Raw genomic sequence first — 25,537 nt, 5'->3', positions numbered from 1 at the left:
TACGGCACTGAAATCGGCATGGCTCCACATCCCTTCCAGAACCTGCTTCTCTTCCTGCACTTTAGAAGGTGGTTATTCAGTCTTTTGACTAGTACTCACATAAATGTGACTGCACAGTGTATTTCAGTAGCCTTAATTTAATTTCAAATTCCTTGCTACGGATATGTACCCCATTTCAAGAGCCGGCCAGAGTGGCCGAGCGGTTCTAGGCTCTACAGTCTGGAACCGCGCGACTGCTACGGTCGCAGGTTCGAATCCTGCCTCGGGCATGGATGTGTGTGATGTCCTTAGGTTAGTTAGGTTTAAGTAGTTCTAAGTTCTAGGGGACTGATGACCACAGCAGTTAAGTCCCATAGTGCTCAGAGCCATTGGAAACCATTTTTGAACCCATTTCAAGATGGCCTGCTCCGTAATGCACATTCACGAATCCATGTTACTTCCTTTGGTAATTTGCATCAAAGCAGCAGATCGTTACGAGACATACACATCCATGAGTTGTCAGCACCGGAAAACAAACAATAAAACATTTCCCCCTCTCACATCCTCTTAACCCCGCTGTGTTCGCTCTACTTACGGCTCTGCCCCTGAGGAATGTAACTAACTTTAGGCAGCTCGCGGCCGAATTCACTAATGTCAATTACAATTACGCACATCTTGAAATATTACGTTTCTGTAAGAATTTTGGTTTGTTAATGAGTAGGGAAACTACGCACTTAGGAAATTCTAAACGTTAGTTGACTTGATTGGATTCGGCTATTAGTTGCGAAATGCACGTTGTTTCAAAATACAGCTGAGGGCCGCATGCCCCACGAATACTTGATTTGAGCGGCAAGCAATTTGATGCCCACTGCACCACACCCTTGCGTAAGGTTAGACGAAAGAGAGAAAACGGCGAGCACAACCCAGTAGCCGATTGTTTGCCTAACGGCTTCCAGGACCAAAAGAATTTGATTCCCATTATTTCATATAACTACTGACCGAATTTAAAATGCTGTCATAATCAACTCATTAGGAGGCATAGTCAAAAAAAATTGGTTCAAATGGCTCTGAGCACTATGGGACTCAACTGCTGTGGTCATAAGTCCCCTAGAACTTAGAACTACTTAAACCTAAGTAACCTAAGGACATCACACACATCCATGGCCGAGGCAGGATTCGAACCTGCGACCGTAGCGGTCGTGCGGTTCCAGACTGTAGCGCTTTTAACCGCTCGGCCACTCCGGCCGGCTCATAGTCTTATATTAAAGATTTAACATAATAAGTCAAGTACTGCAGTTATGAATTGTGTACACACAAATGTCTTGAGACAGAGCCTTCATTCATCCAGCATTTCAGAATGAGAGCACTTAATGACTTCCAACAAACTTTACTCATAATTTCATACCTTTTAGAAACTTTTTCTCGTTGACATCCCCTGCAAAATAATTAAAGGGGAAAAGATGGTCGCTTACTACAATTTTCGCTGTCCACATAGTAAAACTTCAGCATCGGGCGTGGCGGTTTAATTTTTTTATACTTCGGAACTACTAACTCTATTTCCAACATATTTTGCAGACATTATCCACTTACAGCACTGAATATGTCTTCAACCTTAAAGGTTTTACATGCTTAACGAAAAATATTTAAGACAATAACTCACTTGTAAAGCAATCAGACGTATGAGTTGGATTCCTTAAGGAATTGGAGGGGATTACTGGTGCTTCTAAAAGATTAAACCTCTCCATTTCGTTTCGAGCGGAACGAAATGCATCCCATTACCTGTCAAAAACGGAATATTAAGATAAAAGATTTGACGCTGGTTCCAACTGCATATTTAGAGATCATATTTTAGTTTTGTAATCGCATTCATCACCAGAAAAGCTGTTAGAAAATTATCCGCTTCTACTTCGTCGAGAGAGTTATCGAGCACAAGTTAACCGAGGCTCTGGGTGAGGGAGGGGGAGGAGGGGAAGCTATACACTGAAGAACCAAACAAACTCGTACCTGCCTAATATCCTGTAGGGCCCCCGCGAGCACGCCGAAGTGCCGCAACCAACAAGACGTGGCATGGACTCGACTAATGTCTGCAGTAGTGCTGCAGGGAACTGACACCGTGAATCCTGCAGGGCTGTCCACAAATCCGTAAGAGCACGAGGGGGAGGAGATCTTTTCCGAACAGAACGTTGCAAGGCATCCCAGATATGCTCAATGATGTTCATGTACGGGCAATTCGGTGGCCAGCGGTGGTGTTTAAACTCAGAAGAGTGTTCCTGGAGCCACACTGTAGCAATTCTGGACGTGTGGGGTGTCGCGTTGTCCTACTGGAATTGCCCAAGTCGGTCGGAATACACAATAGACATGAATGGATGCAGGTGAACAGACAGGATACTTACGTACGTGTCACCTGTCAGAGTCGTATCTAAACGTATCAGGGGTACCATATCGCTCCAACTGCACACGCCCCACACCATTACAGAACCTCCACCAGCTTGAACAGTGCCCTGCTGACATACAGGGTCCGTGGATTCATGAGGTTGTCTCCATACCCGTGCACGTCCATCCGCTCGATACAATTTGAAACGAGACTCGTCCGACCAGGCAACATGTTTCCAGTCATCAAAAGTCCAACAGACGAGGTGTAAAGCTTTGTGTCATGCAGTGATCAAACGTACACGAGTGGGCCTTCGGCTCCGAAAACCCATATCGATGATGTTTCGTTAAATGGTTGACACGCTGACACTTGTTGATGACCCAGCATTGAAATCTGCATCAATTTGCGGAAGGACTGCTCTTCTGTCATGTTGAACGATTTTCTTCAGTCGTCGTTGGCCCCGTTCTTGCAGGATCTTTTTCGGGCCGCAGCTAATTCGCAGATTTTACTGGGTTCCTAATATTCACAGTACACTCGTGAAATGGCCGTATGGGAAAACCCCACTTCGTCGCTACCTCGGGGATGCTATGTACCATCGGTCGTGCGCCGACTATAACACCACATTCAAACTGACTTAAATCTTGATAACCTGCCATTGTAGCAGCAGTAACTGATCTAACATTTGCGCCAGACACTTGTATTATATAGGCGTTGCCGACCGCAGCGCCGTCTTCTGCCTATTTACATACATCTGAATTTGAATGCACATGCCTATACCAGTTTCTTTGGCGCTTCAGTGTATATTAGGTTTGAGATTTCACTTGCAAATAGTGAGTATCCATTACACGTTCCGCTTTGCTTCAGACTGATACTGAATTGACACGTCTATTTGCGTGGTGCGGCAAGAAGCGAGTCCGATATGTGAAGATAATTTTTTTCTAGGAAGGAGGGGGCAACTGTCCCATTGCCTACTAGCTGGGTACGCATATGTTATCTGCACTTACAGATTCTACATCAATCAGCTTGTTCTTGCTGCTACCCACGTTACGATAAAATTAATCACAGATAACGATAAACGTCACCAAACCGCAAACAATGAAGATTTAGGTACGATCAGGGCCGGTTCAAGAGCATTTTTCCACATAAGCGACGTGTCATTTTGTCCCCCACCCCTCAGACGTTAGTTACCTTTCCTTGGACTCTTCGCAAGACTATTAAAAATAAATCTAAATCCAGTGACCGTATAGAAAGGTTATTCTTTCTCCTAAAATATGTACTACACAGCGTCCGCAGCTTGTGGTCGTGCGGTAGCGTTCTCGCTTACCGCGCCCGGGTTCTCGGGTTCGATTCCCGGCGGGGTCATGGATTTTCTCTGCCTCGTGATGACTGCTGTCCTTAGGTTAGTTAGGTTTACGTAGTTCTAAGTTCTAGGAGACTGATGACCACAGATGTTAAGTCCCATAGTTCTCAGAGCCATTTTTGTACTACACAGTAATCCACTGTAACACAAATAGATTTCTTAAACTTATTCCAATGACATTAAGGTAATTCTAGAGCTCTTTAAAAGTTGTTACTGAAACTAGAGATAAGTAGAGCTATTGTATTGTTCTAGATTCAATAAAAATGTCCTGTCAGCTGAACAGAAAGAACGAAAGTATAAAATTGCTGTCAATTGTTTATAGTTTAATAACGATAGATTTTAATTCTATAATTTAATAATTATTTCACTTTCCATCGGAAAAAAGTGGTTATATAGACGTGTTAAATAAGAGACACTGTTTAGCTGCAAAAGTTATGTATGTTATGTGTGAAGCAAGAAGTTAAATTTCAGAAAAATTTTCATAAAAGTAGTTGAAAATTGATAAACACGATCAAAATTTTTATGTATGCAAATAAAAAGGAAAACACAAATTGGTGTGTGATACGAAAGGGGAATAATAGAAAATGTTAATAAGATGATGCAAAGACGACACGCAGAACACAAATTTAAGATGTAATGTGCTGAAGCAGCGTTGTATTTCTTGTTGAGGTAAGACTTGCGCGAAGTGTTTACCAGACGGGGACTTAATCGAAAAGTTTGCATTTCAAATACTTTTATACCATCTAGTTCAATATTTCATTCTGAGGAGTAAGTGGTGGGTGGTACCCACGTACTCGCAAATATCTCGCAAACGGCTCGTTTGCGGGCCCATGTTTACTGGAACGTTTTTGCTTCTGTTCCGTAAACTTTCAAACGTTAACTATGATACGTTACAGAAATTTTCCACTTATGCGCCCCTCATAGCATGACACCCCAAGTGGCCGCATTTGTTTCTTGTGCCCTGGTTCGATAAAGAAAATAAATGTCGTGTGACTAGGGCCTCCCGTCGGGTAGACCGTTCGCCGGGTGCAAGTCTGTCGATTTGACGTCACTTCGGCGACTTGCGCGTCGATGGTGATGAAATGATGATGATTAGGATAACAGAACACCAAGTCCCTGAGCGGAGGAATCGAACCCGGGCCCTTAGGATTGACATTCTGTCGCGCTGACCACTCAGCTACCGGGGGCAGACCCATGGTACGGTAAAGGGGCGTTGGCGTTCGAGATTTTTCTCACATTCTCTGAGCTGAATTTTCTAGATTTACATTCATACCCTGGAAACCACTATAAGTGCGTAGCAGAATGTACTTCCCATTGAATCAGTTATTAGGGCTTTTTCCAGTTCTGTTCACGTATGGGAAGCGGGAATAACGACTGTTTAAATGCCTCTGTGCTTGCTGAAAATAGTCTAATATTGTCTTTGCGATCCCTATAGGAGCAATACATAGGGTTGGAGCATATTCCTGGAGTCGTAACTTAAACTCGATTTTATAAACTTTCTAGATTGGTTTTCACGGGATAATTTGCGTCTTTCGCGAAAGTCAAGCGTCTACCAGTTCGGGCCCTTCAGCATCTTCGTGACACTCTCCCGTGGATCGAACAAACCTGTGACCGCTGGTGCCACCCTCATTTGTATCCCTTCAAGATATCCTGTTATTCCTGTTTGGTCGCACACACTTGAGCAATACTTTAGGACGAGTCGCACGAGTTTTGTAGACTGATAGTATTTTCCTAGTATTCTACCAGTGAATCGCAGTCTGACACCTAGTACAGACATTATGTGATCGTTCCATTTTATATCCCTACTTGTTATATTCAGGTATTTGTAAGAGTTGACTGATTCCAATTGCGACTCGTTGACTTTGTAGTCATGGGGTACTCCGTGTTGTGTTTTGTGATAAACAAATTTTACATTTCTAAGCATTTAAAGGTTAGATGATTAGATTAGATGTACTTTTCGCTTCAATTGATCCATAGTCAGGAGACCTCCAGGATGTAGAATATGTCAGAAGAACAAGAATACACAATAAATAATTACAATGAAAAACAAATATGCTATTGTATCTTCCACAGATTCCAAGAGGAATGCTCGTCATGGATGTGGAATGAGTCAAAAAATTTTAAACACATATTAATTTATGAATTAAAAAGAACCATTCTACGACACTTATTTACAATGATTGCATTAGTGTGTTGAATTTGTACAGAAGTCAGATTGTACTAATATTCGCGTCATGTTATTAGTAACCTACACACATTTCAGTTGTTTCTACAAAACAGTTCATCAATGAAGTGGAACGAGTTGGTCATCAATGAACCTTCAGGATCCTCTTAATGTGAACTTCAGGTAGTTAAACTTTTTATGGCTCTGGCAAATTGTCGAATATGTGTTTTCCTGAATAATAGACACCTTTTTGGACCAAAGTAAGTGACTTTAAATCTTTTTGAAGATTCTTCTTATTTCTAGTGTTGATTCCATGAACTGAGCACTTGGTCTGAAAAATAAATACATTTTAATGACAAATTTGGTTAAGGAATAAATATATTGTGAAGCAGTACATAATATCCCTATTTCCCTATGTAGTTAATATTCCTAGTTTCCTAAACAGAGCTCTGGAGGATGTTCTTAAGTTCACACCATAAATTATTTTTATTACACGTTTTTGTACCAAGAAAACTTTAGCTTGGTTTGTGAATTTAATCCAAAAAATAATCTCATACGGCATTATGGAATGAAAGTAAGCATGCTATGTCATATTTTTCAGTTTTATATCCCCTGTGTCTGACAACATTCACACTGTAAATAGAGATTTGTTTAGACACTTCAATAGTTCTATGGTTTTCGCCTCCCAGATGAATTTATCATCAAGCTGTAATCCCAAGAGTTTAACTCTGTTCACTTCTTTTATCTTCTCATCGTATTTTAGGCAAATACTGGTGATAAACCTCTAACAAGTTCTGAACTGCATGCAGCGTGTTTTTTCAAAGTTTAATGACAAAAAATGGCTAGGAACCATTTATTAATGTCCATTAAAATTTCATTAATCGATCTTTCTAAAATTACACTTGCTTTGCTGTTCACTGCAGCGTTTGGATCATTTGCAAACAAAACAAATTTGGTATCTAAATGTTACCCATGAAAGGTCATTGACATACACAAGAAAAAGCAAGGGCCCTTGGAACCTTGTGGAACGCCACACGTGAGTAGTTCACGGTTGGGCGATGCGTGGTAGCATAATGAATGTCTCTCTCCTAATTATACAATTCGTTTCCTGTCAGTGATATAGTATTTGATCCATTTTCCAGAATTCCCTGTTACACCATAACATTCTAATTTATTTAAAAGGTAACTGTGAGTTATACAGTCGATTGCGTTCAACAAATCACAACATGTACCAGTAGCCTGTAATTACTTGTCTAATGAATTAAGTAAATTTTCACTCTGTGTGTAGGTAGCCTTCTCAATGTCAAAACCTTTTACAAATGGATCTGAGACTTGGACAATACATTATTTGTTGTCATTTGTTACCTTTCCTAAAAATTTTTGAGAATGCTGCAAAAGTGAAATCGCACAGTAATTCTTTATCTCCTTTCTTAAACAGAGGCTTAAGTGAAGCATATTTCAGCCACTCAGGGAATGTTCCACTGATAAACGATTGGTTTTGCAGAAGTCTAATGTGTTATTAAACTCTGAAACACATTCTTGAATTAACTTTGATGGTATTTTCTCATAAAGACTAATTTTTTTTCTTTTAACGATTTTATGATAGAATTACTTCTGCTTGGGTAGTGGAGGCTACATTCATGTTAGTGAAGTTATTTGTACTGTCTGGCCTAAGGTACTGCATGGCAGCATTTACTAAACCTGACAACCCCATCTTTTTAGTGACAGCTACAAAATATTTGTTAAAAAGTTTTGCAACACTGCACACATCTGTTACCACTGTATCATTTATTCTTAATGCTATTTTCCCCTCTTCATATCTGGTTCTACCAGCCTATGACGTTACTATATGCCATATCATCTTTATTTTGTCATCTCATATGATTATTTTTTTCTTGTAATGTTTTTGGTTTTACATCTGTATTTGCAATATTTATTTTTTTGTTTTACTCTATACCTTTATTCCTCGAGTAATCCATGATTTCTTGGTACAGTTTGGTTTAATCTGGGTTAGTTTCCGGAGAAAACAGTGTTCAGATGAGACAGTACTTTCTTAATAAAAATGATGTATTTTTCATTCATGCCATTAGCACTGTATGCATCCCTCCAGTTCATGTCTTTGAGGGGATGTCCCAAAATAATCAATTTTTGACTTACTAACTACCCTCTTTAATTCAGATTTAATAGATTTAATATCCTGCTTAGTATTAACATTTAACAAACGGACCGTGTGAGGACCGTGTGTCATTGTCTGAGCGGCCACTGACTATTGGTTTTGTAATATAATTATGTTCATTAGACCTTTCTACAAAGATATTAACAATGGCTGTTCGTAAGCGATTGGGAACTTTATGGTAGGAATTAAGTCGAATGCTAACCCAAATCCTGTAACACTTACACAACTAAGCCAGTGGCCACACGATGTTTAGAGACGCATATTATGTCAATGGGATTTGATGACTCAAATTTATTAATGCAGATAATTGATTCATTAATTTTACTTTTTGATCCTCGAATATTCTGATGCAATAAAGATAGCTGACATTCCCTATAGACTGAGTTAAAGTGGGTGGAAATAAGATTCCTGCCGATTGTTGAAAAATTTTAGTCAACAGGTGTTTGAGCTGGTACAATATATCAGAATTATACCCCTAGTCTTCTTGTAGAAATAATAAACAGGCAATCTGTTGATAAATGAAAGGTTTATTAAAACCCCTTTACCATGGTTTCAGCTTTTATAAAACGTCTTCTGCAGAAGAAAATATTGACAACCTAAATAACTTAACAGTGAAAACATGTTAAGATATGTTTGTATATACAAAGGAACATTAATATCTCTTTACGAATATAACAAAATTATTCGAACTTAATGGATTACACGCTGTGGCTGAGGTACAGTAAAATACAACCTAAAAGCGCCAGTCAAACATAATTTTTCATCTCTATAATAATTAACACATGCGCAACATGGCTGTTGTCATTTGGCATTTCGTCATCAATATACAGCTAGTGCACCCAGCGTGAGGTATGCAATACTTGGACTAAGGAATACTTCTGGCACTACTAGTATGCGCAAGCAGCGTACGCGCGATAGTGAATGAAACTTCATCACGCTAAACTTGCTTAAAACGTTAAAATAAAATTGTGACATTAAAAAACAGACCATATCTAACTGTGCACATGTCTAAAATTGATAAAATGGAAACAAATAACAAGTTATCATCTAAAAAAGGTCATTGTGGTAAAAACAAGTTACGTAAAACTGTGAATAGTGCAAATAGAAACATTAGCAAAAAGAACCAGAGTAGAAGAAGGGGGAGAGGGGAAAAGGGAATAGGAACGGAGTAGAGGGAGGGAAGGAAAGGAGGGATGGAGAGAGATGGTGGTGGTGGAAGGGGGAAGAACGTAAAACGTGTATAACTCCGAAATACAACGTATCTAAAAACTTATGAACATTAAACGTCTAGAAATATACCTCTAGAAATATACACTCCTGGAAATTGAAATAAGAACACCGTGAATTCATTGTCCCAGGAAGGGGAAACTTTATTGACACATTCCTGGGGTCAGATACATCACATGATCACACTGACAGAACCACAGGCACATAGACACAGCCAACAGAGCATGCACAATGTCGGCACTAGTACAGTGTATATCCACCTTTCGCAGCAATGCAGGCTGCTATTCTCCCATGGAGACGATCGTAGAGATGCTGGATGTAGTCCTGTGGAACGGCTTGCCATGCCATTTCCACCTGCCGCCTCAGTTGGACCAGCGTTCGTGCTGGACGTGCAGACCGCGTGAGACGACGCTTCATCCAGTCCCAAACATGCTCAATGGGGGACAGATCCGGAGATCTTGCTGGCCAGGGTAGTTGACTTACACCTTCTAGAGCACGTTGGGTGGCACGGGATACATGCGGACGTGCATTGTCCTGTTGGAACAGCAAGTTCCCTTGCCGGTCTAGGAATGGTAGAACGATGGGTTCGATGACGGTTTGGATGTACCGTGCACTATTCAGTGTCCCCTCGACGATCACCAGTGGTGTACGGCCAGTGTAGGAGATCGCTCCCCACACCATGATGCCGGGTGTTGGCCCTGTGTGCCTCGGTCGTATGCAGTCCTGATTGTGGCGCTCACCTGCACGGCGCCAAACACGCATACGACCATCATTGGCACCAAGGCAGAAGCGACTCTCATCGCTGAAGACGACACGTCTCCATTCGTCCCTCCATTCACGCCTGTCGCGACACCACTGGAGGCGGGCTGCACGATGTTGGGGCGTGAGCGGAAGACGGCCTAACGGTGTGCGGGACCGTAGCCCAGCTTCATGGAGACGGTTGCGAATGGTCCTCGCCGATACCCCAGGAGCAACAGTGTCCCTAATTTGCTGGGAAGTGGCGGTGCGGTCCCCTACGGCACTGCGTAGGATCCTACGGTCTTGGCGTGCATCCGTGCGTCGCTGCGGTCCGGTCCCAGGTCGACGGGCACGTGCACCTTCCGCCGACCACTGGCGACAACATCGATGTACTGTGGAGACCTCACGCCCCACGTGTTGAGCAATTCGGCGGTACGTCCACCCGGCCTCCCGCATGCCCACTATACGCCCTCGCTCAAAGTCCGTCAACTGCACATACGGTTCACGTCCACGCTGTCGCGGCATGCTACCAGTGTTGAAGACTGCGATGGAGCTCCGTATGCCACGGCAAACTGGCTGACACTGACGGGGGCGGTGCACAAATGCTGCGCAGCTAGCGCCATTCGACGGCCAACACCACGGTTCCTGGTGTGTCCGCTGTGCCGTGCGTGTGATCATTGCTTGTACAGCCCTCTCGCAGTGTCCGGAGCAAGTATGGTGGGTCTGACACACCGGTGTCAATGTGTTCTTTTTTTCCATTTCCAGGAGTGTAGTTACATCATAACAAAGAAGAAACACAAGTAACCACTAGAATTAAAAGTCGAGAAAAATGACATATCCTATAGTCATATGAAAGATCAAGCCATTTCTGTGTTACTTTAACAAAACTGGGGGTCTGAAACTACCTAGGAAATTTCTATTTTTGAGTTGCACCTGTTCATTCGAATCTGATCCATCTTTGTGGGTAAAATATTTAAAAATCTCTAATTCTTCTAGCAAGTTAAGCCTGTAACCTTTAATTTCTTTATGCAAAAGTCCTAAGTCTCCGTAGTGTGTGTTAGAGAAGAAGCAGTTATTCAGCTAAAGTCTAAATCTCTCATTCTGAAATACTGTATGGATATGTTCTGGGTAATTTGCCCGCCTTGATTTACGCTGCATCAAGACATATACACAGACTCTAACTACACTGTTACACTTATTGTTTTAAGTTGTTTGTGATATCTTTCAAATTTTTTTAATTCGGTCAATAATTATAATAAATATTGAAAATGAAAATGTTGCCCCTGGAAGCCGTTTGACAGATAACTTGCAGCCGGGACTTGGAAGTTGTTGTGCCTATTTATTACTATATACTGTATACTACTAAACGACTAACACGGGCCACAGTCTGAGTTGCAGGTATCCTGTCTGACGGCTTCCAGCGGTAACAAAAATTTGTTTTTCAATATTTCATATACTTAATTTAAAAATTTAAAATGCTGGCCTAATCTGTTCATTAACAAGCATACCCTTACGCTGAAATTTGAAACAGTAGAATAAGTATTACAGTTGGAAACAAAACAGAAAAAGAGTGATAGTAAAATACTAGAAAAGTAAATTAAAATCGAACTAATTAAAATCAACCTTACTTGTATAAACAACTATACGTACTGAGAAACGCTCACGATAAAAAATTTTGTATTTGTGGGGATCCATAGCCTGCAGATATTTAATAAACGTAAACATGGTCCGTAGTAGGCTGCAATGCTATTCTTATTTAATCGTGCGATTAGCATTCGACAGATGTTGGGTGTTTCCAGAGGGGTATGGCGCCACGTGCCTATTCATAGGTCACACAATTTCCTTAAATTACGGACCGCAGGTTTGCGGGCGCAATTCTGGGGCCCGATAGCGCCCTAGTCGTATTCCAACGGCTTCACATCTGGTGAATTTGACTTAGGTCTTTCAGTGTTCTGTCAAAATCTTCTCGTAGTGTCATATCTCCCATTTCTTCTTCATATGCCTCCTCTTCCGTTTCCATAATATTGTCCTCAAGTTCATCTTCTTGTATTTAGCCTCTATATATTCCTTCCACTTTTCAACTTTCCCTTCTTTGCTTAGGATTGCTTTTACATCTGAGCTCTTGATATTCATACAGCCGCTTCTATTTCCTCCAAAGGCCTCTTTAATTTTCCTGTAGGCCGGATCTATCTTTTCCCCAGCGAAATATGCTTCTAAGTCCTTATATTTGTCCTCTAGCCACCCTTGTTTAGACATTTAGCATTTCCTGTCAATCTCACTTTTTAGACGTTTATATTCCCTTTCGCCTGTTTCGTTTGCTGCATTTTTATATTTCTCCTTTCATCAATTAAATTCAACATCTCCAGTGTTATCCAAGAATTTCTAGTAGGCCTTGTCGTTTTACCTACTTGATCCACTCCTGCCTACACTATTTCATCTTCTAAAGCTACCCACTCGTCTTCTACTATATTTCTTCCTCCTCTTCTTGTCAATCTTTGCCTGAGGGCTTACATGAATTCACTATTTTTAGTGCTTATGGTGAACTTCATTCCAGTTTGCGTTCGAAAGGTGGACCAACACGATTGTAATGTTTTGACTTTCAGATGATAGAGCACAGCAGTCAGTCGTCCTTTTCTTTCAGGTTTTATTAGGCAAATCTAGATTTCGGCTAGTGCCTAGCCATTATCAGTGCAACTATTTCATGGTATCGACGCATGTTGTCATTCTGTTCGGGCGCCAATATAAAATGACTTTTATCATAATAATATGAATATTTATATATGTGTTTGGAGAGAGAGAGTTTCATTTTTGACTGAGACTTTACTTTCAGTCGTAACTGGTACCTGAATTTTTGTTGCTGCCTCCTTAAATGATCAGCTTCTGCACCAGTTGGTGACGTATTATAATTTGGAGGAAGTTATTGCTCTTTAAGATTTAAAGTACGACTCTGTACTTGGCCGTATTGCGGATAGCTTTGAGCCCAAGTTTTCGTAGCTTTTCATACCTAAGGGACCACTGTGGTAAGTAAATAAGATCAAACAGCAATCTGCATTTCGTGAGAAAGGAGATTGCTTGGCACACAAACTTCCTTCAAACTACAAGTCCTGCTACATCAAAATTGGTCAGTGGAGTTCAGCACCATACTATTATACAAATTAATTACGTATCATAATTTGGAGGAAGTTATTGCTCTTTAAGATTTAAAGTACGACTCTGTACATGGCCGTATTGCGGATAGCTTTGAGCCCAAGTTTTCGTAGCTCTTCATACCCAAGGGACCACTGTGGTAAGTAAGTAAGATCAAGCAGCAATCGGCTTTTCGTGAGAAAGGAGACTGCTTGGCACACAACGTCCTTCATACTACATGTCCCGCTACATCAAAATTGGTCAGTGGAGTTCAGAATCATGCTATTATACAAGAACATAATCCAATTACTGTAATTAATAAATTATGAGGGGTTATTACGTATTGAATGAAAACTATAGAGGATGCATTTCAGTTCCTGCATTTTAGTGAACTTTGTACACTTACAATTCTGTCTAGTGATAGCCGGCGACGACAATGAAGTTCACCTCTTTTTCCAAAAACAAGATATTTCTATTCTTCACTTCCAGACAATCTGTATACATAAATGTTTGGCAACTCTTACACATACTTTACTCGGTCTTATCACTGAAATAGCAATTTTCATTAAATGTGACAATACGTTCTGAACGACGGCCTAGCAACACTCTCTCTTTCCACAAGATACAGATTAACAGTCCTCTTTTTTTAGTAAATCAATTGGTTTTTTTTAAGTCCATACTCAAAGATTCACAACTACCATCGTTGCGGGGATAGAGCGCTAAAGAGTTACTTGCTGTCCAGCTGCGCTTCACTTGCTATTTACAAACATTACTGGGCTTCTCAGAATAAAATTAGGCAAAAAGTAGTTAAGAAAAGGGCAGTGAGGCTCACATAACATTACAATGTCCTAGTACGTTAGTCCCCTGTTGTTTGGGCGCCGAAATCTACACTTCTGACCATTAAAATTGCTACACCACGAAGATGACGTGCTACAGACGCGAAATTTAACCGACACGAAGAAGATGCTGTGATATGCAAATGATTATCTTCTCAGAGCATTCACACAACGTGCTGACATGAGGAAAGTTTCCAACCGATTTCTCATACACAAACAGCAGCTGACCGGCGTTGCCTGTTGAAACGTTGTTGTTCAAATGGTTCAAATGGCTCTGAGCACTATGGGACTTAACATCTTAGATCATCAGTCCCCTAGAACATAGAACTACTTAAACCTAACTAACCTAAGGACATCACACACATCCATGCCCGAGGCAGGATTCGAACCTGCGACCGTAGCAGTTCCGCGGTTCCGGACTGAAGCGCCTAGAACCGCACGGCCACCGCGGCCGGCTAAACGTTGTTGTGATGCCTCGTGTAAGGAGGAGAAATGTGTACCATCACGTTTCCGACTTTGATAAAGGTCGGATTGTAGCCTATCGCGATCGCGGTTTATCGTATCGCCACATTGCTGCTCGCGTTGGTCGAGATCCAATGACTGTCAGCAGAATATGGAATCGATGGGTTCAGGAGGGTAATACGGAACGCCGTGCTGGATCGCAACGGCCTCGTATCACTAGCAGTCGAGATGACAGGCATCTTATCCGTATGGCTGTAACGGATCGTGCAACCACGTCTCGATCCCTGAGTCAACAGATGGCGGCGTTTGCAAGACAACAACCATATGCACGAACAGTTCGACGACGTTTGCAGTAGCATGGACTATCAGCTCGGAGACCACGGCTGCGATTACCCTTGACGCTGCATCACAGACAGGAGCGCCTGCGGTGATGTAGTCAACGACGAATCTGGGTGCACGAATGGCAAAACGTCATTTTTTCGGATGAATCCACGTTCTGTTTACAGCATCATGATGGTCGCATCCGTGTTTGGCGACATCGCGGTGAACGCACATTGGAAGCGTGTATTCGTTACCCAGCGTGATGGTATGGGGTGCCATTGGTTACACGTCACGGTCACCTCTTGTTCGCATTGACGGTACATTGAACAGTGGACGTTACATTTAAGATGTGTTACGACCCTTCATTCGATCCCTGCGAAACCCTACATTTCAGTAGGATAATGCACGACCGCATGTTGCAGGTCCTGTACGGGACTTTCTGGATACAGAAAATGTTCGACTGCTGCCGTGGCCAGCACATTCTCCAGATCTCTCACCAACTGAAAACTTCTGGTCAACGGTGACCGAGCAACTGGAGCGTCACAATACGCCAGTCACTATTCTTGATGAACTGTGGTATCGTGTTGAAGGTGCATGGGCAGCTGTACCTGTACACGCCATCCAAGCTCTGTTTGACTCAATGCCCAGGCGTACCAAGGCCGTTATTACGGCCAGAGGTGGTTGTTCTGGGTACTGATATCTCAAGATCTATGCACCCAAATCGCTTGAAAAATGTAATCACATGTCAGTTCTAGTATAATATATTTGTCCAATGAATACTCGTTTATCATGTGCATTTCTTCTTGGTGTAGCAATTTTAGTGGCCAGTAGTGTATTTGTCCTGTAGCCACCCTTGTTTAGACATTTTGCATTTCCTGTCAATCTCACTTTTTAGACAAGGAATAGGGAAAATCAACGAAGATAAAAGACTGCCATCAAAAAATGGAACAAATAATAAACCAATTCCCTTTCGCCTGTTTCGTTTGCTGCATTTTTATATTTCTCCTTTCGTCAATTAAACTGAACATCTCCAGTGTTATCCAAGAATTTCTAGTAGGCCTTGTCTGCTTCCCACACTATTTCATCTTCTAAAGCTACCCACTCGTCTTCTACTGTATTCCTTCCTCCTGTTCTTGCCAACCTTTACCTGAGGGCTTACATGAATTCACTATTTTTAGTCCTAAGGGTGAACTGCATTCCAGGTTGCGTTCGAATGGTGGACCAACACGACTGTAATGTTTTGACTTTGAGATGATAGAGCACAGCAATCAGTCGTCCTTTTCTTTCAGGTTTTATTAGGCAAATCTAGGTTTCGGCTAGTGCCTAACCATTATCAATTGAACTATTTCATGGTATCGACGCATGTTGTCATGCTGTTCGGGCGCCAATGTAAAATGACTTTTATCATAATAATATGAATATTTATATATGTGGTCCGCAGCTCGTGGTCGTGCGGTAGTGTTCTCGCTTCCCGCGCCCGGGTTCCCGGGTTCGATCCCCGGCGGGGACAGGGATTTTCTCTTCCTCGTGATGACTGGGTGTTGTGTGATGTCCTTAGGTTAGTTAGGTTTAAGTAGTTCTAAGTTCTAGGGGACTGATGACCATAGATGTTAAGTCCCATAGTCCTCAGAGCCATTTGAACCATTTATATGTGTGTTTGGAGAGAGAGAGAGAGAGAGAGAGAGAGAGAGAGAGAGAGAGAAAGAGAGAGATTGATTTTTGATTGAGACTTTACTTTCAGTCGTAACTGGTACCTGGTTGCTGCCTCCTAAATGAACAGCTTCTGCACCAGTTGGTGACGTATTATAATTTGGAGGAAGTTATTGCTCTTTAAGAGCGGATAGCTTTGAGCCCAAGTTTTCGCAGCTTTTCGTACCTAAGGGACCACCGTGGTAAGTAAATAAGATCAAACAGCAATCTGCTTTTCGTAAGAAAGGAGTTTGCTTGGCACACAAACTTCCTTCAAACTACAAGTGCTGCTACACCAAAATTGGTCAGTGGAGTTCAGCATCATACTTTTATACAAGAAGATAACCAATTACTGTAATTAAGAAATTATGAGAGGTTGTTACGTCTTTGCTTTCCTGTATTTTAGTGAACTTTATACAGTTAGAGTTCTGTCGATTGATAGCCGGCGATGGCAATGAAGTTCACCTCCTTTTCCAAAAAGAAGATATTTCTGTGGTGTCACCGCCAGACACCACACTTGCTAGGTGGTAGCTTTAAATCGGCCGCGGTCCATTAGTACATGTCGGACTCGCGTGTCGCCACTGGCAGTGATCGCAGACCGAGCGCCACCACACGGCAGGTCTCGAGAGACGGACTAGCACTCGCCCCAGTTGTACGACGACGTTGCTAGCGACTACACTGACGAAGCCTTTCTCTCATTTGCCGAGAGACAGTTAGAATAGCCTTCAGCTAAGTTAATGGCTACGACCTAGCAAGGCGCCATTTGTAACATTGCATGTATCTCAAGATAGTCTCACTTGTATCATCAAGAATGCTGTATACCAAAGGACGATATAAAAGTTAAGTGTTCTAGTAGCTACGTTCTTTTCTTTATCACATTCATTACGAATCCTGTTCCAGACTTCGCGCCAGTCGGCGTGTGTGTACGTGTGCCCTTTCGGCTACCCGTCACTGTGGACTGGCTGCCTTGTCAGTCCACTACAATTTCTATTCTTCACTTGCAGAAAATTTTATATACATAAATGTTTCGCAACTCTTACACATACTTTACTCGGTTTTATCACTAAAATAGCAATTTTCATTAAATGTAACAATTCGTTAAGAACGACGGCCTAGCAACAAGCCCTCTTTCCACAAGATACATATTAACAGTCCTCTTCTTTTTAATTTAAATGCATACTCAAAGATTCACAACTGACCCGCCAGGTTAGCTTGGAGCGCTAATGCGCTGCTTCCTGGACTGGGGCAGGCGCGCCGGCTCCGGATCGAATCCGCCCAGCGGATCAATGACGTGTGTCGGCCAGCCTGGATGTGGTTTTTAGGCGGTTTTCCACATCCCGCTAGGTGAATACCGGGCTGGTCCCCACACCCCGCCTCAGTTACACGACACGCAGATATTTGTAGCACTTCTGCACTCTTTCACGGTTTACACTAGAGGCAGATAGCTGGGGTACACTGATTCCTGGGGTGGCGGCAGGAAGGGCATCCAGCCACCCATTTCAATGAACCTTGCCCATTCCGTTGTAAACACGCCGACCCTGAGACCATTGCAGGACAAAGGCGCAAGTGAAAGAAAGAAAGAAATGTTCAAATGCGTGTGAAATCTTATGGGACTTAACTGCTAAGGTCGTCAGTCGCTAAGGTTACACACTACTTAATCTAAATTATCCTAAGGACAAATACCCACCCATACCCAGGGAGGACTCGAACCTCTGCCGGGACCAGCCGCACAGTCCATGACTGCAGCGCCCGAGACCGCTCGGCTAATCCCGCGCGAAAGAAAGAAAGACTCAAAAATTCACAACTACTGTCGTTGCGGGGATTGCGAGCTAAAGAGTTTCTTGCTGTCCAGCTGCGCTTCACTTGGTATTTACATACATTACTGAGCTTCTCAGAATAAAATTAGGCATAAAGTAGTTAAGAAACGGGCAGTGAGGCTCAGATAACATTACAATGTCCTAGTACGTCCGTGACCTGTTGTTTGGGCGCCAAAATCTTGATTTGCATAATAAAACCTGAAAGAAAAGGACGAGTGCTTGCTGTGCTCTATCATTTGGAGGTCTTATCACAGTCGTTGAGTGCACCCATATTCCTAATGGAAGGTAACTTGATATAATGTTTTGTTTAATCACTGTAGAGCGCAATAGTTAAGGAAGGATGAAGAGACAACCACGGGGTAGGTTATCGCGGAGAGACGCTTCGAACCAGCGTCGGTCTGAATGCACAACAAGCAACAGCAGGAGACAGAAACGACGGTACTCACGTCGACGGCGTCTCCGGAGAGCAGGACGGCGAGCGAGTCGGCGTCTCTGGGGCGCACGAAGAGGCGCAGCGGCCGCGAGGCGGAGCCGAAGGGCGACCGGTGGCGCCGGGCCGTGAGCGGCAGACCCGCGGCAGAGAGCGCGGCGTCCAGCGCAGCCTGCGGGTCGCGCCACGCCGACGCGCGGTAGCCGTGCTCTGCCGGCAGCGGGTGGAAGCACGAGCCGCCGTCCCAGCAGCAGCCCGCAGACTCGCACTGCGCGCGCGTCGTGTTCTGCCCGGGCAGGCACCACACCCTGCAACAGCACCACCAGCTCCTCTCACAACCGGGGCGCCTCCAGGGCTGGGCTCTTTCGGGAGGGGCGTCACAGCTTGTTACTCTCACCCCCCCCCCCACCCCAATATACCAGGTGTACCGGTACGAAATGAGCGTTAAGATACAAATGTGTCGAACGGGAACATTTGCTCTGAACGAGCCTTAATATTTTTTTTTTTGGTTTGGTTTGTATGACATCTGTTAAAGATATTTAGTATAAATCAAGTCATGGAACAAACAACATCATATGTTTTCATCGTGTTAACAATGTCGAATTTTGTACCCGAAACTGATGATTTGCGGAAAGCGTTAATTTTTTGGTTTCATTTGAAAAAAGTGCTGCAGAGTCGCATCGAATGCTTGTCGAGGCATATGGTGATCATGCTACATCAGAAGCAACATGCAAAAGATGGTTCCAACGGTTCAGAAATAATGATTTTGATATAAGAAACGAAGAACGTGGCAGACCACCAAAAAAGTTCGAAGACGCCGAATTGCAAGCAATATTGGATGAAGATGATACTTTGAGTCAGAAGCAAATGGCAGCAATGCTAAATGTTGCACGACAAACAATTTCTGACCGTTTGAAAGGTATGGGAAAGATCCAAAAGTGTGGAAAATGGGTGCCACATGAATTGAATGAAAGACAGATGGAAAACCGAAAAACCATTTGTCAAATTTTGCTTCAAAGAAATGAAAAAAAATCAATTTTGCATCGAATTGTTACTGGCGATGAAAAATGGATTTATTTTAAGAATCCTAAACGGGAAAAATCATGGGTTTAATCCGGGACAACCATCAACATCGACTGCAAAACCACATCGATTCGGCAAGAAGACAATGCTCTGTGTTTGGTGGGATCGGAAAGGTGTGGTGTGTCATGAGCTTCTAAAACCCGGTGAAACTGTGAATACTATTCGCTACAGGCAACAAATGATTAATTTGAACTACGCATGGATCGAAAAAAGACCAGAATGGGCCAGAAGACATGGCAAAGGATTTTTTTACGCGACAACGCACCTACACACAAAGCAAAACTGGTTCAGGATACAATCAAAACACTTGGCTGGGAGCTGCTACCCCACCCGCCGTATTCACCAGACTTGGCCCCTTCCGACTACCATTTGTTTTCATCAATGGGACACGCTTTGGCTGAGGAACACTTCGATTTCTACGAAGAAGTAGAAAATTGGGTGTCTGATTGGTTTGCTTCAAAAGACGAACATTTCTATTGGCGTGGTGTCCACAAATTGCCAGTAAGGTAGCCAAAATGTATAGAAAGCAATGGTTAGTACTTTGAATAAAAAGTTTCTACTTTTCAATTCAAAATTAGTGTTTCATTTTCAAAAAAAAACTACAAAGCAGTCTTCCTCTGTGAAACAGCTTTGGAAAAAGACATTTAGTATTTCGGCCTTTAGGGTTGGGTTCTTTGGGGAGGGGGGGGGGGTCACAGCTTGTTACCCTCAACCCCCCCCCCCCAATATAACTTACCACCACCCCAACTTTTAACAAGCGTAAAAATAAGAATGAAATATACAAAAAATTAGCGGCTTCACACGGGTAACATCAACGCAGTGAACACGTCAAGTGCCATAACCCGATTTCCTAGAAACTTCGCTCAGAGGCAGAGGGGTCAAAATAAGCGATCACATGTCTCGGTCCATCCGCAGATACTCGACTGTTCCTGATAAGGGGAACTCCCCATCGCAGCCCCCTCAGATTTAGTGGTAAGTTGGCAGATTGGATACTCTGTGAAAAACTGAACTCAGATCAAGCATGAAGAGAGAAGAAGTTGTACTGAACTGTGGAAAAAAGAAGGAAACTAGAAACAGTGAACGGTCCGCACTTGATATGTGCAATATCGAGGAATGTTAGCAGCTGTTGTGTCGCCAATGTGTGGTCATGGTGTTGGACTGCTGTAACGTCGCAGCTATCTACACGGCTGCAGAGTTTTGTAGCAAGTTTTATTCCGTTAGGTGAAGCTGTATTGGAGGCTGGCAATGGAGGCTCCAGCCCCGGCCGTTGTGTAGTCGGCTGCTGGCGCCATAATGACATCTGCCGTGATGTGCGGACCGTGAGAACTGCTCTGTGAGGAGCATACTAAGATCACTTATTCATCTCACCTAAGAAACTAAATAACTATGATAAATATGATCTCTTTGTTTTCAAATTTGGTATAGGAAATTTTATAATTTAGAAGATCAGTGTGTAAGATTTTCATGCGAATAATAAGTTTTCGAAATATAAAAAACCTATTAAAAAGTACTTAACCGACACTTAGTAAAGTAAATTTAGATAGGAATCATGACAGTCTAAGTTTCTTTGTTATTGGAAAACAATAGCGGCACTCTCAGTGTGCGCAAGTTATTTTTAAGGAATTTTGATTCTAAACTTGTAATAATTTTGCTTTCGTAATGGAAATAATACTTTAAAAGTTGATATTTATATTTTGTGTTAGGGTGGGAGTAGATGAGAGTGAATGTGAATGTGTATGTGGGGACACACGTCAAATTTGAATTTTATAATGTATTACACCATCCGTAAGTAGCAAGTGTCACGTACTATTCCAGTCTCTTATTGCAGATGGAAAGAAAGATAGTCGGTATGCCTCTGCGTGGGCTCTAATCTCTCTGATTTTATCCTCATGGTCTCTTCGCGAGATATACGTAGGAGGGAGCAATATTAAGCTTGACTCCTCGGTGAAGGTATGTTCTCGAAACTTCAACCGTACCGAGCGTCTCTCCTGCAGTCTCCTACTGGAGTTTATCAATCAGCTCCGAAACGCTTTCGCGATTACTAAATGATCCTGTAACGAAGCGCGCTGCTTTCCGTTGGATCTTCTCTATCTCTTCTATCAACCCTATCTGGTACAGATCCCACACTGCTGAGCAGTATTCAAGCAGTGGGCGAACAAGTGTACTGTAACCCACTCCCTTTGTTTTCGGACTGCATTTCCTTAGGATTCTTCCAATGAATCTCAGTCTGGCATCTGCTTTACCGACGATCAACTTTATGTAATCATTCCATTTTAAATCACTCCTAATGCCTACTCCCAGATAATTTATGGAATTAGTTGCTTCCAGTTGCTGACCTGCTATATTGTAGCTAAATGATAAAGGATCTTTCTTTCTATGTATTCGCAGCACATTACACTTGTCTACATTGATATTCAATTGCCATTCCCAGCACCATGCGTCAATTCGTTGCAGATCCTCCTGCATTTCGGTACAATTTTCCATTGTTACAACCTCTCGATATACCACACCATCATCCGCAAAAAGCCTCAGTGAACTTCCGATGTCATCCACAAGGTCATTTATGTATATTGTGAATAGCAACGGTCCTACGACACTCCCCTGTGGCACACCTGAAATCACTCTTACTTCGGAAGACTTCTCTCCATTGAGAATGACATGCTGCGGTCTGTTATCAAGGAACTCTTCAATCCAAATACACAATTGGTCTGATAGTCCATATGCTCTAACTTTGTTCATTAAACGACTGTGGGCAACTGTATCGAACGCCTTGCGGAAGAAACACGGCATCTACCTGGGAACCCGTGTCTATGGCCCTCTGAGTCTCGTGGACGAATAGCGCGAGCTGGGTTTCACACGATCGTCTTTTTCGAAACCCATGCTGATTCCTACAGAGTAGATTTCTAGTCTCCAGAAAAGTCATTATACTCGAACATAATACGTGTTCCAAAATTCTACAACTGATCCACGTTAGAGATATAGATCTATACATCTGCACATCTGTTCGACGTCCCTTCTTGAAAACGGGGATGACCTGTGCCCTTTTCCAATCCTTTGGAACGCTACGCTCTTCCAGAGACCGACGGTACACCTCTGCAAGAAGGGGGGCAAGTTCCTTCGCGTACTCTGTGTAAAATCGAACTGGTATCCCATCAGGTCCAGTGGCCTTTCCTCTTTTGAGCGATTTTAATTATTTCTCCATCCCTCTGTCGTCTATTTCGATATCTACCATTTTGTCATCTGTGCGACAATCTAGAGAAGGAACTACAGTGCAGTCTTCCTCTCTGAAACAGCTCTGGAAAAATTTAGTATTTCGGCCTTCAGGGTTGGGTTCTTTGGGGAAGGGGGGGTCACAGTTTGTTACTCTCAACCCCCCCCCCCCCCAAAAAAAAATAACTTACCACCACCCCAACTTTTAATAAGCGTGAAAATGACAATAAAATATAGAAAAAATTAGCGGCTTCACACGGGTCATATCAACGCAGTGAACACGTCAAGTGCCATAACCCTATTTCCTAGAAACTTCGCTCAGAGGTAGAGGGGTCAAAATAAGCGATCACTTGTCTTGGCCCATCCGCAGATACTCGACTGTTTCTGATAAGGCAAACTCGTCATCGCAGCCCCCTCAGATTTAGTGGTAAGTTGGCCCATTGGATAGTCTGTGAAAAACTGAACTCAGATCAAGCGTGAAGACAAAAGAAGTTGTCTTGAACTGTGGAAAAATGAAGAAAACTAGAAACAGTTAACGGTCCAAACTTGATATTTGCAATATCGAGGAATGTTAGCAGCTGTTGTGTCGTCGTTGTGTGGTCCAACACGGACTACACCAGGGAAGATCTGGGTTCAAACCTCACTCAATCCCAATTTTTTTTTCTCACAAAATTACGAACTTTCCGTCCGGTCCGTAATGTCAGTTTGAAACAGCGACGTCTAACGGTTGGTTGATTTGGGGGAAGGGACCAAACAGCGAGCTCACTGGCCCCATTGGATTACGGAAGGATGGAGCAGGAAGTCGGCCGTGCCCTTTCAGAGGAACCATCCCAGCATTTGCCTGAAGCGATTTATGGAAATCACGGAAAACCTAAATCAGGATGGCCGGACGCGACGTCAAACGAAGGGACCTCCAGACGTACGTATCTTCTATTTGTTCTACACAGATACTACATGTTATGCCCCTTCCGTTGCTTTTTTACAAGTTTTTACTCTTGAATTCCTTCGTAGTTCACACTAATTTATTTTTTGTTTTCGTTTCTGTGGGAAGTCTATGCGGCATGTCACCTGCTCTCACTATTCATCACAGAATATGAGTCACATGGTAAGAATATATTACCGTCGCAAGTAAATGTGTTGAACATTGACAGCACTCGAGATGCCACATAGACCTTTCGCAGAAATGAGAGCAAAATGTAAACAGGTGTTAGCTATGTTACAACAAAGTAATTAAAGAGCCAAGTCTTGTAAAACGGAACGCAAGAGTCATAACGTGTGGTACCTGTGTAGAACAAATGGGAGGTACGTACGTCTGGAGTTCCCTTCGTTACACATTGCTGTTGCAAACTGACATTACACCACGATTCAAACACAAATCTGAATATAGTGAACAGACACGCCAATGACCTAACGAAAAGTTCGTAATTTTGCGAAAGGAGGACAGAGGGAGATCTAAACCCGGAGCTCCCCTGTCGTAGTCCAACACCGTGACCACAAAACCAAGACCAAACGGTCGTTAACGTTCCTCGATACTAACACATTACATTCGGACCGTCCACTGTTTCTAGTTTTCTTTTTTCTTCCAAACTTTAATACACCGTCTTCCTGTTTTCAAGCTTGATCTATGTAATTTTTTGGCGGGCTATCCAATGCGTCAACTTACCACTAAATCTGAGGGGGGTGCGGCGCGGAGATTCCCCTGTGAAAAGCTATGGTCAAAATTTTCGAGCTACTTAATGTGCCTTTTAGCGAATAAACAGGTTAACGAAAGTGGTGGCACAGTGGCTAACGTCGCGGCTTCAGTTTTGTACCCTGTGCTTGAAATCCGAATTTTTTTTTTTTTGTCTGCCCATGTCTGTTGGATATTACGATAGCAATGTTTCCAATGTGTACTGAAATAACGTTGTTGCTATTCGTCTACTAACTGTATGTCTGGTCAATGAATTAAAGAAAAAATGAATGAGAAAATTACTTCAACCTGTTTTCGGTGAAATTCCCTTAGCGTATCTTGGTTCAAAATCAGTTGCAAGCGCCATTTTTCAGCGAAGTGATCCGTTATGCTTCGTTTGTCGAGAAATTATTGCCATCGTGTGAAATCATCAACAATGTTAACGACGTTTCTTTCCCGAGTGACATTCATACGTAGAACTGCTGCTGTGGTAAACTTCCTTCGATTGATGCTCATGGTGTTCGGAATTCCGATGTTTAGAATGTTTCTACCATCGGTTTCATCCAAAGGAATGCACCAAATCATCCTCAAGAATAAACATAAGAATAAAATGTAAGGTTTAATGAAAGAATTCATACAAAATGGTTCAGAAGGCTCCAAGCACCATGGGACTTAACATCTGAGGTCATCAGTCCCCTAGAACTTAGAACTACTCAAACCTAACTAACCTAAGGACATCACACACATCCATGCCCGAGGCAGGATTCGAACCTGCGACTGTAGCAGCCGCGTGGTTCAGGACTGAAGCGCCTAGAACCGCTCGGCCACAGCGGCCGGAATTCATACAAGAAGTAAATATAAGAATATGAGCATGTAATG

At 42.7% G+C, this 25,537-nt stretch overlaps 1 protein-coding gene across 1 annotated transcript in view; it reads right to left on the bottom strand.

Moving 5' to 3' along the window:
* The window catches only part of LOC126199272 (uncharacterized), a 252,436-nt gene that overhangs the window by 160,834 nt on the left and 66,065 nt on the right, over window positions 1-25,537 (bottom strand). The window contains exon 4 of the mRNA XM_049936080.1: window positions 18,713-19,004. Coding sequence (XP_049792037.1) covers window positions 18,713-19,004 — 292 coding nt within the window. The remainder of the gene's footprint in view (window positions 1-18,712; window positions 19,005-25,537) is intronic.

The sequence above is a fragment of the Schistocerca nitens genome, chromosome 8 (assembly GCF_023898315.1).
Source record: "Schistocerca nitens isolate TAMUIC-IGC-003100 chromosome 8, iqSchNite1.1, whole genome shotgun sequence".
Classification (NCBI taxonomy): domain Eukaryota; kingdom Metazoa; phylum Arthropoda; class Insecta; order Orthoptera; family Acrididae; genus Schistocerca; species Schistocerca nitens.
The sequence above is the reverse complement of the archived record's forward strand: the minus strand, read 5'-3'. Positions and strand labels throughout refer to the sequence as shown.